Source organism: Anser anser (genome assembly GCF_964211835.1).
Source record: "Anser anser genome assembly, chromosome: 3".
Classification (NCBI taxonomy): domain Eukaryota; kingdom Metazoa; phylum Chordata; class Aves; order Anseriformes; family Anatidae; genus Anser; species Anser anser.
In genome coordinates, this window is record NC_139722.1 from 87,748,038 (window position 1) to 87,767,504 (window position 19,467).

Consider the following 19,467-nt stretch of genomic DNA (forward strand, 5'->3'; position numbering starts at 1 on the left):
CAGGAGGAGTGACAGACCAAACCTGAGAGTCACCTAATTAAATGAAACCATCTGTATCTAATCACATATCTAAACCTGAGCTAGCCGACATGTGCTCCCTTTATTGGCAATGGAGAAGTAGTCAACTGAACCTGAGGAAAAATTAATCTCACCCTAACTCAGATGGGTTGCACTTCGGAAGTGGCTACTTCTTTTTAGACAGCAAAGAAAGCCTAGGATAGGGTTTAGATATCTGAAAGATAAGCAAATTCCCAACCGATATGTGCAATGATAAAATTAATTAAGAACATAGAAATCAAAATGGAAAGGAAAAGCTAAGAGCATTAGAAAAGAAATCAGAAGTTCAATAAAATTGACTAGCAAAAGAGCAATGTGAAGAATTACCGGTTAGAACTCAGCAGCATTACCTTCTACCTGATAATGTTGATTGGATAAAAAATATTCAATTTGCAAAAAGTTTGTTAATTTCTGGCAAGGTCTATGAAATTAATCCAAGTGCAAGGCGTAGAGGAAGATGGCATGATAGAACAAAAACTGACAAATTATTTGAAACTTCCACAATGCTGTCACTTGTTTAATTATTGCAGTTTAGACTATCAAAATGCTGGGAGGGTGCTTACTTTTCATAAATGTAAAGACAAAATATGAGACAATGACGTTATTTTGAGAACTGTTGAGAGAGGAAAATTGATAGAAAACTATGGTTTCTCTGAGTAGTCGTACGTTGACTTAAGCAAAATACTTACATCTCGATTTCATGGTACTTACTAAAGTATGGTTAGTAAGATGTTTCACATGCTATAACAACTGCTTCACAGAATACTTCAATGTAATTTTTTAGCTACAACTGATAGTAATTGACTTCCATAAAACTATTAATGAATATTTTATCAAATTGGTGTCCAACTCCAGCATGATAAATATAACTTGCTGTGGGCACTATTTATAGCCAAAAGACAGCTGTCTTTTTGCTGGATTTGAAAATTTATATAACTACAACAAAAATTCACTTTCTCAAACTTACCACTGGTGACTCTCAGCACTGCTGGCATCCAGCTGGACAGCCTTTTCAGCTTTATCCTTTCCTGTAAAAGGAATACAATATATTAAAGGATTCATTGTACTCTTCCACATTTTAGGCAACTCTCAAGAACCAAGAAATCAGATATACTCTAGCTGCAAATAAATTGTTTCTTCCCCTTACAAACATATAGATTGACAATCATGGCTTAACATCATTTGCATATGTATGTATATATGTGTGCTCCCCCCATCTTATATATATATATATATATATATATGTGTGTATGTATATATAAATATATAAAATTGTTGCTATTTTGCATTTTCTCTTAGTTCATTTCATTAATTCAGATGCAACTAAATCAGGGAAGGATTAGACCAGACTGTTGAAGGTGGCTGTGTTTGTAAGATAGAATTCCCTTAAAAGCAGGTTAGAGAAGCACCTGTCGGGAAAAAAAAAAAAGAAAAAAGAAAAAAAAGGCAGAGCTGTTTTCTGCCTTGGGTACAGAATGAACTAGTTAAATTTCCTTTCCAGTACAAAGACCTTCATTAGGTTCCACTTTTAACTGAATAAAGATGACAGTAGGTGGCTTGATCAAACCCACACACACAGTAAGAAGTTCAGAGGAGATGCTTGCTGTTTGCAAAATCTCAGCTGCAACCAATTAAACCACACTGACATTTCTGTATTACAAGTTAACTTCATAAAAACAAAGAGCAGCATACACAGTCCTCCAACCTAGTGGAATGAAAAAAAAACATGAAACTACTGCCAGCTCCCCTGCAGCCTCAATCCCTCTGCTCTACTTCCAAAAACAGAGAAAGAAGGCTGCCGCCACCCAGCACTTCGTGAGAATAAGACAGACAAGGCTGATTACCCAACACCTAAGTCTAAACATCATTCCTTCTCTCCCTGTCTTTTGCTATGCCATTATCTTCCTGCATCAGAGGTGACATGTGGTTACTGGTAAAGGCAAAGGATACAACAACAGAGTTTACTGTTGTAACAGTTTGTGTCATAATCTTCACAGCAATATGCAACTTACATACAAAGAAGCTAAGCTGCTACTAAAGCAAAGAGAGTATCAATTAAGCAGTTAAGATAGCACAAGTCTTCATGAGCATTTAGATGATAAAAGGATAGGGATGGGGAACTTGGACAAGCTAAGGTTAGTTATAGAATATGTAATGATAGCCCACAAGCATTACACTGCCTTCAAGGATGACAAAGGGCAGTCAAAATTGCTTTTTTAGTGATGGTGTCACTGTTGACAGAAAAATAAATAAATACATAAATAAATAAGTGAAAAGAGTCACAAAAGATAAAGCAACCTGAATGTTGTGAATATACTTACATAACCTTAATCTGGTGCAGCAAAAAAGGGAGAGGAAATGCATAAACAAAGGAGAGAGAGACATATTCCCAGATACAGGCAAAAAAGGATTACCATAAGAACAATGTGTCAAACAGACTTGAGTAGGGTGACACAGGTAGAAAAGAAGTAGGCTTTACTGCAATCAAGAGAAGGTCGAAAATAAAAAGGGAAATGCAAACGGTAAACTTTTTACTGTAAATGTAAAACACAACTAGACAGAAAAAAGGGGGGGGGGGGGAACGCTTTTAAAGGCAACAACAGCAACAACAAAAAAAAGAGCTATGAAGAAGAAAATCAGAACCCTGTTAAGGCTAAGTTGTCAAACAGGATAGATGGGGAGAGAAGCCTGGAAGCACCATCTTCAATTGTCACACCTGACTTATGTTTCTTGTGGACAGTGTTTCCAGATTCACAGTTTTACCCCTACCACCACCATAAAAGAGGCTGCTGATTTGCAGGAGTGCTCCTTTGCCTCTGAAAAGCAGAAAAACAAACCTTCCTTTTAAGAAGACAGATGTCAGCACATTCTCTTTCCATCTGATTCTCATCAAAATAAAGGATTTTAAGGCACCATCCAGAGCCAACAGCCTTCAGTCGTGACCACCAATACTTCTCCCACACCAATTTCAGATCTCTCCGATGAGGAAAGAATGGACTGAAGCTGCGCAAGGTTGCAGTTTTTTGTGCAAAACATTTTTAATACAGTAAAAATGCTCACATTTACTGGATCGGAAAAAATTACTGAAGCTCAAAGCATGTTTCACCACATTCACATGACATTCTACACAAACATTTTTTATGTATTTACCATCAGAAACATATTTCTTCTTCTCCTCAGTATCAGCAGTCATCTCAAACATATCTCCATACGCACGTGCAACTCTCCAAAGAAAGTCCACACAGTTTTCATACTGAAAGTAGAGGACAGCTGAGTAATTAAACTGATCAGAATGGGATTTACGCAGCTTCCTTTAATAATAATACTTAGAGTAGGTTAGAGGAACATGACATAAATCTTCGGACAGTTCGTATCCTTCTATAGAACTTCTAATTTATGTGAGAAACAAATATCAATTTTCAGTTGCCAAAGGAGAAGGCAGCTTTTGGAAATACCCTAGACGGTCTAAATACATTTTATTTCAAAAAACAGTTTTGAAGTTGTTTTTTAATTAAAAATATAAAGGTAACCCAGTAAAGCACAGCAGATCCCTGACTGATGTGACGGGTACTGTATTCAGGTATGAAATGTGCACAACATTCACTTTCAAGTAGTATCTCATCTATTTGCTTGGGTATTTCAATACGTAAATAAAAATATAATCAGAACTACTTATGTTTGTCAAATCAGAAGAAAATGATACATTGAATAAAGCACTAACCATAAACACTTTGAAATTTTATCAAGAGTTACACAAGTGTGTAGTACAGTCATTGAAGGAAAAATTCACACTAAGATTACCATAAAGGTATAAGCAGACTACAGGCTCATAATGTCATTTCTTCAGGACACTTGGTCTGGTTACTATCTTATTCCAGAGGACTTTCTCACATGAGCAATTCTAAAACCAGCAAAGAAAGTTTCATGTATCTAGAAGAAAAGCCCATGATAGATTTCTTTGTTGCATGTAAGAATACACACATCAAACAAAGCCTCCAAATTACCGAGCCTGGATGGTACATAAAATAATACAACTTCCATGCCCACCCAACATGAATATTGGCACCACCTTGAAATATTTATTTTTCACCATATTTTTAAAGTGAGCATGAAATTGCATCTTCCATTCCTGTGTGCATTTTTATGCTTACATTAGGGAAGTTCTCAGAGGTAGAGCTAACCATAAGTTAATAGCAACATAATACTAAGTTTACCCTTTAATACCTTGTCATCTTTCTCAAGTAGCAGCCTGAAGCTCTCCTTTTTATCATCTTCTGAACCCTTGTGCAAACTGTCCACCTGCTGTAGAAGAGTAAGTAACTCTTCTTCTTCTGATTGCACAGTGACATCAGATGATTTCTTACACCCCTTTTCTTCCTCAGAATCTCCTTCAGTATCAGTATGAGCTGTGAGGTAACTAAAAATCACAGACAATAATAACCATCTTTTCTACAAATATTGGCAAATCACTATGAAATTAAAATGCAAAAAAAAAAAAAAATCAGTGTAATTTATTCAATTTGTCCAACCTGAAAAGAATTTTTAATACATGGAATCAAGCTTATTGTTATTACAGAACCTTTATCTTCAAAAGGATAACCATAATTCCAAATACAACAAGCAAGTAATTATATTGTCCTGCCTAATACTACATTGAAAAAATTTAGATACATATTAGAAACACATGTGTCCTTGTGTTTCAAATGCAGAACACTTTAAATCATTAGTGTGTATTATGACATGCTTTGCAACCCTGAATAGGCCTCTTGAACTCTTGGCCCCAGTTTCTGTATTTTTTGAAGTGAGAATGAGCTTACTAACCAAACCAGAAGTGCTATAAGAATCACTTACACAACGTTCTGTTAAACACTTTAAAGATCTAAATATAAGTGATAATATCATTGTTATCAATTTGTTTACCTAGCTTTTGTACATTCTGAAGGTCAGAATATCTGAAATTGGGAAAGAGCTTATATTAATTCATTGTGCTCAGCGCAGAAGTACTCAGCACAAGGCAGGCAAGGACAAAGAAATGTTTACAAAAGCCATAAATACCACACAGAGATAAGTAGGTGGCCTTACTGTCCGAAGTGCTGAGCACATATTAGAGCCCTCCAATTTCGCATTAGAGCAGCTGAACAGCATTTACTTTTAAAAAGTAACCATTTGCTTATGTCCTAATATGGGCAGAAAAGCCTAATCTTTTGCATCTAACTTTTGATAATCTTGTTCTAATGAAAAATAATAATTTAGAAGTATTAGCTGCTAAGATCAGAGATTTTTAAACGGTAACTACTAGCAGAAAAAGCTTGCAACACGCTATATACATTAAGCAACTGAATAATCTGACTAGAGCGGGACAGCCAAAATATATAAAAAGTGTTTTTTTGCATATATATAACCAGTACAGAATGTTAGCAATATGAATGAAGGTTAATAATTATGGCTTTTTAAATCTTCTATTTAACAAGTTGCTTTAGGAAGTGACCAGACCTAAAACATCAGCAGATCCACTTGCAACTTGTAAATGACCATTTACAACTACTTACGAAGTCACAGAACTGCAAGATGTGGCATGATGATTTCTCTGCCAAATTAACAAAGTACTATGGGAAAGAGGAGTCTACTAAAAAATATATTTAAAATGTACATACATGTTCAAACAAATAAACCAAAAAAAAAAAACCACAACATAGATTTCGCTTTATAGATTTTTGCTTTATATAACACCAAATCTTGATAATGCTGAAGTTGGTAATAAAACCTATATTACAGCCTCAGAGTCTGTATTCATAAGTCAGTGAACATTTATTTTGCTTTTCTGAAACACCTTTAAAACCAGAGCATATTGTTCTTCCATAGTTATATTGAAGTGGATGCAGAATCCCAAAATATTCAAGGTGAATTTGTAGGAGCACTAAGGAGCTAACCATGGAAGAATGAGGTCCTCAGATCAGACCATACTGCAACAACCCTTCTCATTCCACCTCTCCTAGAGAAACATGACCTCTGGGCCATGGCTGTGCTGAGAAACAGCAGAGGGAACAATTTCAATTCGCTTGTTTATTTGCATGTTTCAATGGTGGCAAACCAATACCTATCAAACAACCTGTGGGGAATGAAAAACACAACAGTAAATATATTTTTTTTTTCAGTGTAAGACAGTGCCAGTAATTTCTAGGAACTACAACAGACTGTACTGCCCTGTGCCTGCTCACGTCAGTCAGACACTGAGCTAAGCTAAGGCACTGGAGCTTCTATGTTGCACTTCTAAGCAACGTTCATTTCCATTTGCAAATGAAAGAATCAAAATGTTTAAAATCCTCTCTAAGCTTGGTTTGAAGTGAACAGAGTTTTTTCAAGAGAAGGACAGAAATTAATTGTCCAGATACCAAAACGTTCAAGGGAGTGTAAATAACACCAAGTGGTTAAGCTTGGGCATGCTGGTTACCACCTGAGATGCATCAGCATTCCTCTAAGTTTCTCCCTTAATTCCTAAGAAAAATAAAAACAGTGCTTTCAGAGAGCCCTTCCTTCCTCGTCTCTACTCCTACAGTTCCAGAGCTGGCATTGCTGCCTCCTGGCATTTCTTCTAGGGAGACCAGAAAGGTGACAGACCTGGCCTCCGTGACTTACTCGTGATGAGTTCCCACCTCACTAGTCAGGCAACCCAGGCAAACTCCCACATTGCTCAGGAGTCACGGGGGTAAAATAACAGCAAGGTAATTTAATCAAGTATCAAACATTAAATACCACTTCAACCATTTTGGCAAATGAGGCATAACGGACTTTTTTCTGTTTTCTTTCTGATGACATTAATTTTCTTACTAGCTGTCTGTTCATTCCATATCGTGGTTGAAACTTTTTAAGCGTGAAAACATAACATGTTAAGAAGGCAACACAGACTTTAAAAAAATAAATAGCTAGGATTTTTCCTAACAATGGGGTAAGCTGTACTTTGCCAATTTGAACTGAAGCAAGTTTTATTTCAAGACAGGAAGACTTTCCAGCTACTTATAGACAAAATAAGAGCATAACAGACACTATCGATATAAAACTACAATCCAAAGAGCTTGATAACTGATTTCAACAAACCTGCTAGCAGGCTTACGTATCTGCTCATTATAGAATTGTAAGCTACATGTTACAAAGAGCTATAATATATATATATATATATATATCAGTACTAAACTGAAGCAAAGTGAAGCGTTTCAACACAGTCCAAAAACTGCTAGTCCAACAGATGATGGAAGTAATCCAAAATGGAAATCAACAAAAAAAAGGATGAAGAGTCATTACGTAGAACATTTGTAAAGCAAGACATAATAACACTGATATCTGCTATTTCACCTGGTGTTTTCCTGCAAGAAGTTTAATCAGATGATAAATAGAAAATGTTTGAATGTGATTGGATCAAGAGCAGCCCTGAAGAGAAGAACCTGGGTGTGATGGTTGGTGAGAAACTCAACATGATCTGGCAAGGTGCGCTTGCAGCCCAGAAAGCCAACCTTACCCTGGGCTGCATCACCAGCGGAGCAGCCAGCAGGGCAAGGGAGGGGATTTGTGAGACCCCACCTGGGGTACTGCATTCAGCTCTGGGGCCCCAGCACAAGAAGGACCTATCAGAACAAGTCCAGAGGAGCACCTCTCCTGTGAGGACAGGCTGAGGGAGTTGGGGTTGTTAGCCCTGAGAAGAGAAAGCTCCAGGGAGACCTTACAGCGGCCTTCCAGTGCCTAAGGGGGCCTACAGGGAGTGTTGTGATAGGACAAGGGTGAATGGCTTTAAACTAAAAGAAGGCAGGTTTAAACTGGATATAAGGAAGAAATCCTTCACTGTGAGGGTGGTGAGGCACTGGCACAGGCTGCCCAGAGAAGCTGTGGATGCCCCATCCCTGGAAGTGCCCAAGGCCAGGCTGGATGGGGCTTTGGGCAACCTGGTCTCGTGGGAGGTGTCCCTGCCCATGGCAGGGGGGTGGAACCAGGTGGTCTTTAAGGTCCCTTCCAACCCAAACCATTCTACGATTCCATGGTTGTACGATCTTGAAGGTCTTTTCCAACCTAGATGATTCTATGAAAAGTGAATATTTATATGTGACAAACCAATAACTGAGAAATTCAAAGAACTTGAAAACCGTCTATACTCAGTGTGAACTGTTTTCACCTTTATTACCAATAGATTTTATTTAAAAGAGAAAACAGTGATAAGAACATGAGGAGCAATGATCAACCAACATGACTCTGTTGGATCACAACGGACCGTTCAAAGTCCAAAGAACAAATGGAAACCACCCTAGTGACTCGCCACACTGTGGTTAAGCTGTTCCAAAATCCAGACACGTAGTACTGCATTAAAAACAAAAGCAAACAAAAAACCACAACAAACAAACAAAAAACAGCTGAGCTACCTGGTATAAAACACTGCTGGGGTGTAAACTTGCTCTGCTGGTTCAAAAATTGTTGGACTGCCTTTTAACTGGCAGGCACGGGGCCTAACCAGGTATTGGCCGCTCATAACACTCCAACATTGAGACAAATCAAACATCATCTGTTGTTTTCCCGGCGACTTAAAAAATCGTAAGCTGACACAAACACTGTCTCATCTGCTCCAGCTAATTCAGTAGAAACAAGATTATATGTCACAGACTGATCTGGATCAAATTGGCATGGATGACCCAATAAAGCAGACACATCCAACAGTAATGATAAACAGCCTTTGAGGAAAAGTTTGCCAAACCAGAGTCAGGTCAGCCGAAGATTGCACTGAAAACAAATGGGCAGCAAAAATAAATGAAGAAATGGTAAGCAAATAAGTTCTTAGAAACAGGGAAGGGAAATGTTAAGAAAAAATTATAAATAAAACATCGGAAGGAAAACTATTTACTGCTGTGAACCTTTCTGGTGACTGATGCCAAAAGCATTTTGAAAAGCCTGGGTGAAGACTGAGGCCAAACATGACACTGATGTCAACGGTTCATCACTGCTGCACCAGGGAGGAAGCAGCTTTAAAATGACAAGTAGGGCAGAATTAGGTGAAACTCTGCAAGCCAGGTGATCATCCAGACACCATTTATTCTATCTGTAAATGAATGTGTGATTGTTACATATCCTCAAATCTTAAAAAGACTGAGTAAACAATGGAAGTGAATGATGGAAACCAGAACTCTTCAGCATTCAGTCAGTGTCTCATGCATCCAGCATACCTTCCTACAAGATAGCTTTTATTACGTAAAGATATATCTAAATTTATTTTTCAAAGGGGAAGGAGGGATATTTTTCCACTTAGAATTCTCACATAACTTTTGAAAGGCAAAATACAAAGCTTCTCTCTCCAAGGCGTTAAATATCAACAGTGGCATTGGGAATATGACCAACACAGACCAAAGCAGTGAGGTCCATAACAAGGACTGCCAGAATCAAATAGTTTATATAAAAAAAAAAAAAAAAAGGTAGTATTAAAAGCTGGGAGAATTCTGCAAATCTGGAACTGATGTAGTCATTCAGCACAACCACATAAGACTCTTATGATTACTTCATCTTCCAATTCCCAGCATCTATCCGTGTGTCATTTAAAACCAGAATTGCTTAACACAAATACAATCTGGATCATGAAAATATTGCTGGGGCAGCGAAACACCTTGCAGGTACTTTATCTCAGATAGAGTACAAAAACTGAAAAAAACAACGTTTAAAAGTTTAATCTGTAACAAAGAACAAAATTACTTCTCTCATTCACAAGCCAGTAAACTGACTGCATTACCGTGTTTGGATTCACCACTGAACAGTAAAAGCAGGGCACATGGTGTTTATACTTAGAACACATGAATTTGTGATGCGTGTTAACCAGAAAAAAAATGCGTTGCTATAGCCTCTCAAAGAATAAGCACAACTGCCACCGACGTTACATATGACCTCAAAAAAACCTATATAAAACTTAAATGTATGCACACTAGGCTTAATAACCTATGTCGTTTAGAAGATGAAGAAAAAATACAAAAAGAAAATTACATAAATGAAATAAAACTATCTTAAAAAGAGAAGATATACAAAACAAACAAATCAAGTACAAGGCGTTATGAAAAAAACGCACGCAAAAAAAACTCTTTTCAAAGGAGATTAAAAAATAGCATTGATAAAGCACATGGCATTAGTCACTTGGGTATCTATAACCTTGAATTATCGTCCTTCCTTCCAACTCTACGCAAATATTCGTCAGAGAAGACCTCTCTTAAGGACACATTCAAAGCTCTTGCACACTATAATCACTTGTGTCGGATCACCTCATCAGTTTCTTCATCACAGAGAAGAACCTGAACAGACAAGTTTCCTTGGTTAGTTCTCAAACAGCAGTGCATCTCTCCTGATGAGAAAAGGTGGCGATCCCAATTGCTAGGTGTGGGATAACAACTATTCTGTGTTTGGGAACCTGATTATTTGTAAACCCATGCTTTAGCCTTACCTACATCTCCAAGTATTTTACGTTCAGTACAAAGGCCTCTGCAAACCTACCCCCAAAAAATGAAATAATTTGAGGAACTATAGAACTGAAACATTTATATACCACATGAAGGGGAAATGTTTCTGATGACCGTTGCCAGTACTGAATATTTAAAGTAAAGAAAAAATGAACAACTAATGTGCAACATAATTGCAAAATCTCAAAATATGGTCTCAAAATAAAAGACTCACAAAGCATGTGAGCTGGGATATAACACAAGAAATTCGGCCCACAGGAACTTAAAATGAATATGAAGAAACTCTTCAAAAGTAGAATTTCATTAATTATTATGTGCAGTATTCTGCTCTCTTCATAATATTATAGTTCATTAAAGCCTCCTTAAAGAAAAGAAAAAAAGTGACTTAAAATGGACAATTTACATACTAGCGTAGGCAGCATTATGTCTGTATACCACATTGAGGAGGTGGTACCAAAAAAAAACACGTTTGCTATAAACATGCCCTGATTAAATTGCATGCAAGTATCTAATCTGATTATATCAAAAGAAAGATGTAATTACAAGAAAGTAATGTCATCACCATTTTCACATTACTACTGTAGGGTGTATTAGGCAACATATGAAAATAGAAAAATATAGTCCCTCTCCTGAACTCCTGGTACATCTCATCCTTCAGCATGTTCCTCTACTGAAGCCCTAATAACCACAATGGGACTAAACGCCATGATCAAAACCAGGAACTTTATACCTTAGTCAGTACCTGAAATCCCTCATGCTTAATTTTAAGCCAGCCGGAAACATACACAATAGCAAATGTATATAAACAAACTGCCATTTGTACAAGCTTTGCATTCAGACATAACTTCCATAGCGTGTAATACCTTTTCGCGGAACACTGTAATAACTCATCTTTAAGGCCCAAAGGAAACAATTATCATGAAAAGCACAAGAGCACTCCTACAGTTTGAACAAGTTCTGTCAGAGACTTCAGGCAAGACTACTGTCTTACTGAAAGCACTCTTAAAAATCACAGCATTATCATGAACTTTGCCTCTCATTACCTAGCTATGTAGCAATACTGCATCAGATGGTTGCCAAACACGCTGGTAGAAATCTGTAATGTGCTTCGTATTAAACCAACTTCACATGTAGTGCAGACTTACAGATGGTCATCCAGAGTTCTCTCTGATTTAAAAACAACTAATCTGATTTTTTTTCCCTGATTAGAGAGAAATTTAAAATATACTTAAAACTTTTAAAGGGCTACTGTTTATAATACAAAGTTTCACATACATATTGATGCAATTTGCAATGCGTATGTAGCATAAACAAAATATTATCAACTCACCCTCCTTCACTTTCTGCCTCCTCAGAGCTGGTAGTTTCTTTTGCAGGAGTTGTCTCAGCTTTTCTCCGCCTTGCTGCTCTGTGTGATGGGCTAACTCTCTGAGCATCCCCCTTCCCTTGGAGCTCGTCTCGAACAAGCTCTTCAAGCTTTGGAATAGCTTCTTTCAGAAATTTCACCTCTCTCTTCAGTTCATCCACACTTACTAGCAAGTCATTCAGTTTTTCTAGTATCTGCAGTTGCCTCCTGTGTAAAACCATTACCGCCCCTTGCTCGTTATGAGTTTCAAGTTGCATGCCTACAGAATTAAGCTTGTTACCTACATCTGCAAAGTCAGGTATACGCACAGCTGCACCAGGTTTTCGGACCTTGCGGTACCAAATCACAACCAAGCTTATTCCAGCAGTCCCTGCCATTATGCCCAGTATTAGTCCTTTATTTTCAAAGCGAGACATTTCTGCACCCTCCTAAAATTGGGAGACAACAGTAACAGAGTTAAAGACGCTCTACCCGAACGACTGACTTTGCTTTTCAATCGCAAAAGCTGAAGGCTAGGATAACCGGTGCGTGCTGCAGATAGGAAGCCACAGTGCAACTCCAGCAGATTCTGCAACAACAGCCTATGTGCAATGACAGCAAAACCGAGACAGCAGTGGCTTGTTTGGCTGGAGGGGGGGCAGCAGGGGAGCACGCTGCCCTATCCGCACAGCACCGCAGCCTTCACTTCTGACCTTCCAGCTGCTTTAGCTGATATTTTTCTTTTTTTAAACGCCCAAACCTGCTGTCCTCGGCTTGCCGCAGCGCCCGGCTGTCAGGCCGCAGCCCAGCAGGGGGGTCCCACCGCTGCCCCGGAGCCCCGCGGCCGCCTCCCCACAGGGCGCCCACCCCGGGCCCGCCGCCGCCGCCCCGCTACCTACCGGGCCCGGCCCGGGGCCCGCCGCCACTCCCGGCCCCGCCGCGGCGCAGGGGGCGGCGAGACCCGGATCCAGGGGGCCGGGCCTGCGAGGCGGCGGCCGGCCGGGCCTCCGGGGCACGGCTGCCGGGGCCCGCCCTGCGGCAGCCCCGGGGCGGGAGGCAGCCCTCCGGCCTGCCCGGGTCCGGCTGTGGGTGCGGGTCCGGCCCGGGGGTCCCGCTGCGAGGGGGCCTCGGCTCCCCGAGAGCCGCACCTGCCGCAGACAGCGCGCGGCTTGGCGGTTCAGGGGCGAGTTTTCCTGTTTATGGCTCTGCCTTCGGGCTGCTGGCTGCTCGTTTCTACTAGCTTGACCTTTGCTGCTACTTGTAGGAGTCAGAGGGTGTGTGTACGTTGCATCGGAGGAGGCCTGGTGCTGCAAAATCACCGAGAAGCCCTGACCGGCTGCCAGGCACGGCACGAAAGCTTAATAGTACCTCAGCCATCTGACAGCCCGAAGCTGACCCTGTTTCTCCAAAGTCTCTTGCAGTCTGCCCAAAGTCAAAGAGGGACTTGAGTCTGACAGGGTGTGGGGTGCGTTGCTCCGACAGCCCCAAACTTGTACCCGTGGCACAAGACCATACTTTCTCCGTTACGGCAGTATTTCCTCCTGTTTCTGGCTTAGGAAAAAGGACCATCAGAGGCAACCTGCTGTGCCCAGTCATCATCCTGAAGGCTTCTGGTGGGTGCCCGTGCACAACATGCCCTGCCAGAATTGCAAAACAAACTCATGTTCTCCTGCGTGAGGGCCCACACAAAAGACATTTAAGGAAATTATTACGACTGCAGGACAAAAGAGATTGTTCTTCAACAGTTGGAGCTTTCCCCAGCCATATCACTCAGGAACAAAGAAATGCAAGTAGTTCTTAAAAATAATAATAATAATAATAATAAAATTAATACCATAATACCTTCATAAAAGTGAAAGTAATACCATAATACCTTCAAAAAAGCTCATAAAACAAACTACTGTAAAAAAAAAAAAAAGGTACCTTAAACAGGTACCAAGAACATAAATTGTGTTCCCAAACAGAATTTCAGTCTTAATACAAATAAGCAAATGTAAATCTATCTTTTAGTCTAATAGACTAATATCTCTTTATCTTTAAACAAAGATTTCCTTTATAATAACAGTAACTGCTAACTAATTCTCCATTAAGAACCTGAAGACGAAAGGAGCCTAAATTACAACCTGAGAGGAAGGGTAGTCTATTAAGATAGAAAAATTAATCCTGTTTCAATATTCTACATTTCTCCGAGATAAAAAAAAAAAAAAAAAAAAAAAAAAAGTATGGCCTGTTCTTAAGTTCACAATCTGAAATTTGTAAGCCCTTCAATTTTATAGAAACTTTACTAAAATAATTTCCAAAGAATAATTTTTACTATAGTAGAAATAGTTATTTTAAATTACATAATCCATTAGTGTTTAAAAACGAAACTGGATTACATGAACCCTCATGCTGATCACATTTCGAATGTTTAGGAGTGGCAATAAATTTTTGTTGGATAATCTTTATTTGTATTTTCTCTTTCTAACACCATTTGCCAAAAATCTTTCTATAAGCCAAATAAAACAGGAAAGGTTATTAAAAATATAATTAATCTGAGGACAAACACTTTGAAACAGGCCTGCAGCCTTAGACTAGGCGACTTGCTTTCAGATATAATGGTCTGTGAGAACTGCTTTCTAAATCTGCCATTAGTTTCTGTGGATACATTGCAACTCTGAAAATCAGGTCACAGGTCTGGATCCAAACTCCTAACTTGCTTTGCACCTGCAGCCACCTTACACAGGCATTGCAATGCAGAAGTGTCGAAGTCACTGCATGCATGTCACCTGCCAGAGGACAACAGCTCCCTGTGCTGGGACCTAAACACTGATTTACCTAGATTTGGCACATTAAAATGGCCTAAATCTGATAACTATTCTAAGCAAACTGAGAGGAACTGTTTTTAGAAAAGTGCTGTTCTGCATGTGGATTTTTTTTCTAGTTCAAACCAGACTCTGTACCTGAAGTCCTAATAAACGTCCAAGTCCAGACCACCATCTCTTAGAAAACGTCAGGCCCATTGCTAGACAGTGTACTTTTAGCTTTACTTCCTAAGGAGACAGAGCTTATGCTCCCAGCTTGTCTGTGCACTGTCCTTCTGTCCCCTAATACCATAAAACTTGCTTCACCCAGGAGGTCCTGCATCTGTAAATTAACTTCAGCCAATTTTGACAGAAAAAGAAAGAAGTCAATATACTGAATTTCCAGCAGTTTTCATGACGGTCAGCAGCTCTGATGTGATGAGACCCTGTTAACGTCCTGCCTTCCTCTGCACCTGCCCCAGGCAGATGTTGCCAGATGAGCTCAGCACACCCGAGCTGCACCGCAGACACACCTGCCTGCTCACAGCACTGTTCGTGTAAAACCAGGCCATGTCGTTTAACTGGTCTATTGGGATATTTTGAGCTTGGACAGTAGCTTAGTGTCAGACTAGAAAAGTTAGCTTATTATTGAGCAATTGTGTTCAAAGGATGAAAGCACCATTGCATTATAAGTAACCAATGTATGCTATTTCCAGCCAAGATGTATATTAACTTACTGGTGTTCTAATTTCTGTATGAAAGCCATTCGCATTTTACAATCGACATAAAATTCTTTAGCTGTAATTTTTTTTTCCTTTTTTTCTTTCTGGAAATGGCCCCCACCTAGATATTAATCTGCTGTTTGTAACAAATACTGAAACTTTTTCATCTGTTAGTAACACTTCATACTTATTATTTCAGCAGTTGTAAGCATATAATCAAACCCTGTTAATAAATCACCAAATATTGCGAAAGTTTAAGTACCTTTGACCAGACTTGCTACCAGCCTGTCAGAAATCCTACTGTTTTGTCAAGTTTTATTGAATTCTCCCAAGTCATATGCTATAAAATAAAATAAAATAAAATTATAACTTATCTCAAAAGGAAGGAAAGCATTCACTGTCAGACTTGCATAAATATATCTTGATCAATCTTATCAATATTCTCTGTTGCTCTTGCCCTGGACAATTGTCCAGTGCCCTTAATGAAAAAATAATAAATTGGAGTAACAGGGGATCAATAATAGCGCACTGATATATATATTTTTTTCAAATAAAGGTATACTGCTTAGCATAGTTCTCAGAGGAGATGAATTACTATAACTGCACTGATTTTATGCCTCTGTGTGTGCAGATGTAACTGTACCTCTGCCTCCTCTCCAGTACTTTTCAATCTCTCACTGATCACAGTCAGAATTAACAGAGAAATTAAGTAATGAAAAGTTTCTTTGAATTACTTGGTGTTTTAAAGGGGAAAACTCTGAACTTGTTCCCCAACTTTGAGGAATATTGCTCACTCTTTGTTACACAACTGAGAATTCACACAGGAGAAATGCATTTTGCAGGGGGAACCGAATTACAAAATACAACCTGATAGGAAACCTGGCTTCATTAGTTCAATGAATTAGTTCAACAGAACCATCTGTTCATTTATTTATTGTGTTGATGTGATCCAGTGCTGCAATTTCAGCTAAGCAAAAACAGTTACTAATGCCATGTCGTTAAAAAAAAAAAAAAAAAAGTGCTGCTCCTGCTTCTTTGTGTTCGTCTTCATCTCACTAGAAAGCTCAAGGACGTTATCAAGATGTATTTATGAAAGCTATGTTAATTTTTTAGGCTGAGGTACATTATTCAACTTCCTTGGTACAAGAAATGAGAATTGGCAGCCCAAAACAATTTGTGTATGTTGTGGAGACATCAATAGGAATACATATGCAAGGTTACATTAGCTGTAACTCCACAGGGCTGCCTGATGCCGTCACAAAGAGAAGTTGTCATGGGAATGCCAGAGTATACATCAAAGAGAAAAAAAGATATGAATAGTCATGAAAACATAAGAAAACTGTGTGTACAAACATATATTTTACATCTATATTTTCCTCAGCAGTCCATCAAAACTTTACAAATACACATGCGTATGTGTAGGTGTATGCCACATCACCCAATCTATTTTCTTCTATTTAATAAGAAATGTCCTTTTCTTCTGCTTCCCTATACTATTTCAGAGCATTAAAAAGTATTTTAAAGAGTTTTACAGTTTCTACCTGCAAATGGTAGTGCCCCTTACTGAACTCCACAGACCTGTCCCTCCAGTATGGCTAATATATGTCCGTACGATGTCTGCAGTTTCACATAAACACACTAACTTTGTTCAGGGGATGTGGTGTGTTCCTCCATCATTTCTGCCTCATTTTTGTACCAGCCTTTCTGAGTTTGTCAAAAATTTCCCTTCTGATTTCAAGTTTTCGTCTAGGCCAGCACAGCTATGTGTACATCATCAAGTGGTTGGGACCTACAGGCGTGCATCTGGAGGCAAAGAAGCTGTGCTAAGGCCATGACATCCTTGCCATGCCCCAGGTTAACTTTTGATAAGCTGTGGCCTGCTCTCAGGGGCTCCGTGCATACCCAATGCTTCTGCAATGGATCTTCCCAAAGTGTGGTTCCAGTGTCCCAGGCCTGTTCCACGGGATGAAGCAAAGCTTGCCAAGCTGGGACAACTGGGAGATTTGCCTCAGCAGTGCACACCTAACCCAACCCAAATCATTACTCTGTAAATACACATTTACACTGCCAAGCATAACTGCATCTCCCATAAGCCCCAGAATTAGCTGTGGCTTGTAGTATGAAAGGAAGACATCATAAAACTCAGACACGACAAGACAAACCCATGAAGTCAAATCCCTGCCTAACTAAAAGCTGCTCAGTGGACATTTTTCTTTATCTCTAAAGAGTGAATCATTTACATATCAAAGTTTTCAGCTGATACCATTGCAAAGACTAGAATAGAATCATAGAATCATTAAGGTTGGAAAAGACCTTCAAGATCATCTGGTCCAACCATCCCCCTGCTACCAATGTCACCCACTAAACCATGTCCCTAAGCATCAGGTCCAACCTTTGACTACTTTTGAGTATTTTAATAAATGACAGACTTCTCTTCCTTTCATTGAAATGAAGTTGAAAATAGTGAATATTTTACTACTAATAATTTCAGTAAACATGAAACTTGTCAACATTCACCACTCTTTGACCGCCTTTTATGTTGTTGATGAGAGACTGGTAACACAGAGCTTGCTACCTGTTCCTGGCTCTATTGCAGACATGTATGTGTCCTTCGGAAAATCATTTCACCATTTAGCATTTGCATTTCCCTTTCAGCAGTACCAGAAAATGTTAAAGTTATCGCTATATAAGTACTTGTATATATAAAAATTATGCTATACACAACATGAAGAAAAGGATTTCTTCTACAGTCAATGCACGCACATATTTACACTCACATGAGTACATACACACACAGAGCATTCGACTTTGCAGATTGTTTCAAGTCCCTTGTTTTGCATTTTCAGCAGGTCTGTTAAAATAAAACCTAAGTGCAGAATGTATTTTAATTGCAGTTTGCACCTGGTCGTGGCGTTTAAGGAGCTTTTTCTACCTGGATCTGAGCTAGAGCCCCCTGGAGGCCGAACAGCAAGTAACTGGGACTGCCTCCTCATTCGTCGTTCTCCTGCTGCCACCTTGTGGGGGAAAAAAATGTGCAAAGAGCGCATTAAGATAGCTGTCAACGGGAGCATTGTGTCTGCGTGTTTCCGTCGCTATAGTTTTGCTCCAAATTTAGAAATATTGCAGCCAAGACGTACGACTGTGACTAAAACAGCGGGTCACGCAGGGAACCGGTCTCCAGCGTGGCGCAGAGACCTGGTCTCTCTGACCACGGAGGATTTTGCAGCATTTTTTACCAGAAGCAACGCACGCCGCCCCCCCGGCCCGCCCTGCCACGGCCGCGGCCCGCCCTGACATGGCGCCCCGAGGGGCCCGCGCGGGGGCGCCCGAGGGCCGCCGCCCGATGGCTCCGGCGGGGCCCTGAGGCCTGGGCGCTGCCTGGAGGCTTTCGCCGGCACCCGGTTCAGCGGTGTAAGGCTGGTGTGGGATTTCCAGCCCGGCAATAAACAGGAAACCTCGTGCCAGAGTCCCTTTGTGTGAAATCCTCGGGGAAACGGAGCTGGGCCGGGACAGCGGGCTGCGAAGTCTCTCCACGCATAAGCATCCCGCTAAGGGGTGGGTGCTGCTAGGTGGGCGCCTCAGGCATGCCCTCACAAAGGTCGACCTCAAGAGATTCGGGTGGTTTGGCGAGGCACTGAACAAACAGAGATGTCAGTATTTGGTTTTCACTAGTTTTATCTTTGGTAAAGAGATAAAACTCTAGATAAGGGATGAGAGGTAAGGCAACAGGAGACAGGGGATCTCAGGTGTGGAAAAGAGGAAAAAAAAGGATGAGGGTGGAAAGAAGAATGGTGGAAAACAAAGCTGCTTGGACAACAGCTTGCTGCTACGCCAAGCAGAAGTCCTGTTTTTCCACTGATTTTCCACCTTACCCTGCCCTGAAATCAGTGTTCACTGGGACTCTCAACTCACCAACTTGTCTGAAAACCGTTTTTTGCTGAGTTACTTTTCTGCCAGATTGGTGGTGAAAGCAGGAGCACATGACCAAGAGCTGAAGGAAAAAGCAGTTGGACTGACTTGACCCATCTCGTGGAAGTGCACCTTGAGGGTACACCACTGATTGGGACTCTTGTAGTGGGAAAAGGGTA

At 40.1% G+C, this 19,467-nt stretch overlaps 1 protein-coding gene across 8 annotated transcripts in view; it reads right to left on the reverse strand.

Annotated features, from left to right (window-relative positions):
- The window catches only part of RMDN2 (regulator of microtubule dynamics 2), a 46,688-nt gene extending 32,966 nt beyond the window's left edge, over positions 1–13,722 (reverse strand). For 6 of the 8 annotated variants that reach the window (XM_083831407.1, XM_083831405.1, XM_083831410.1 and 3 more), the window contains exons 1-5: positions 12,774–12,902; positions 11,860–12,323; positions 4,282–4,474; positions 3,208–3,310; positions 1,025–1,085 (exon numbers count right to left, since the gene is read on the reverse strand). In XM_083831407.1, the coding sequence (XP_083687533.1) occupies positions 1,025–1,085; positions 3,208–3,310; positions 4,282–4,474; positions 11,860–12,311 (809 nt within the window). In that variant the 5' untranslated portion in view covers positions 12,312–12,323; positions 12,774–12,902. Of the gene's footprint in view, positions 1–1,024; positions 1,086–3,207; positions 3,311–4,281; positions 4,475–11,859; positions 12,324–12,773; positions 12,903–13,022 lie in introns of those variants that run through there. The other 2 variants (XM_083831408.1, XM_083831406.1) reach the window with 2 other exon arrangements.
- Between the last annotated feature and the right edge of the window lie 5,745 nt (positions 13,723–19,467).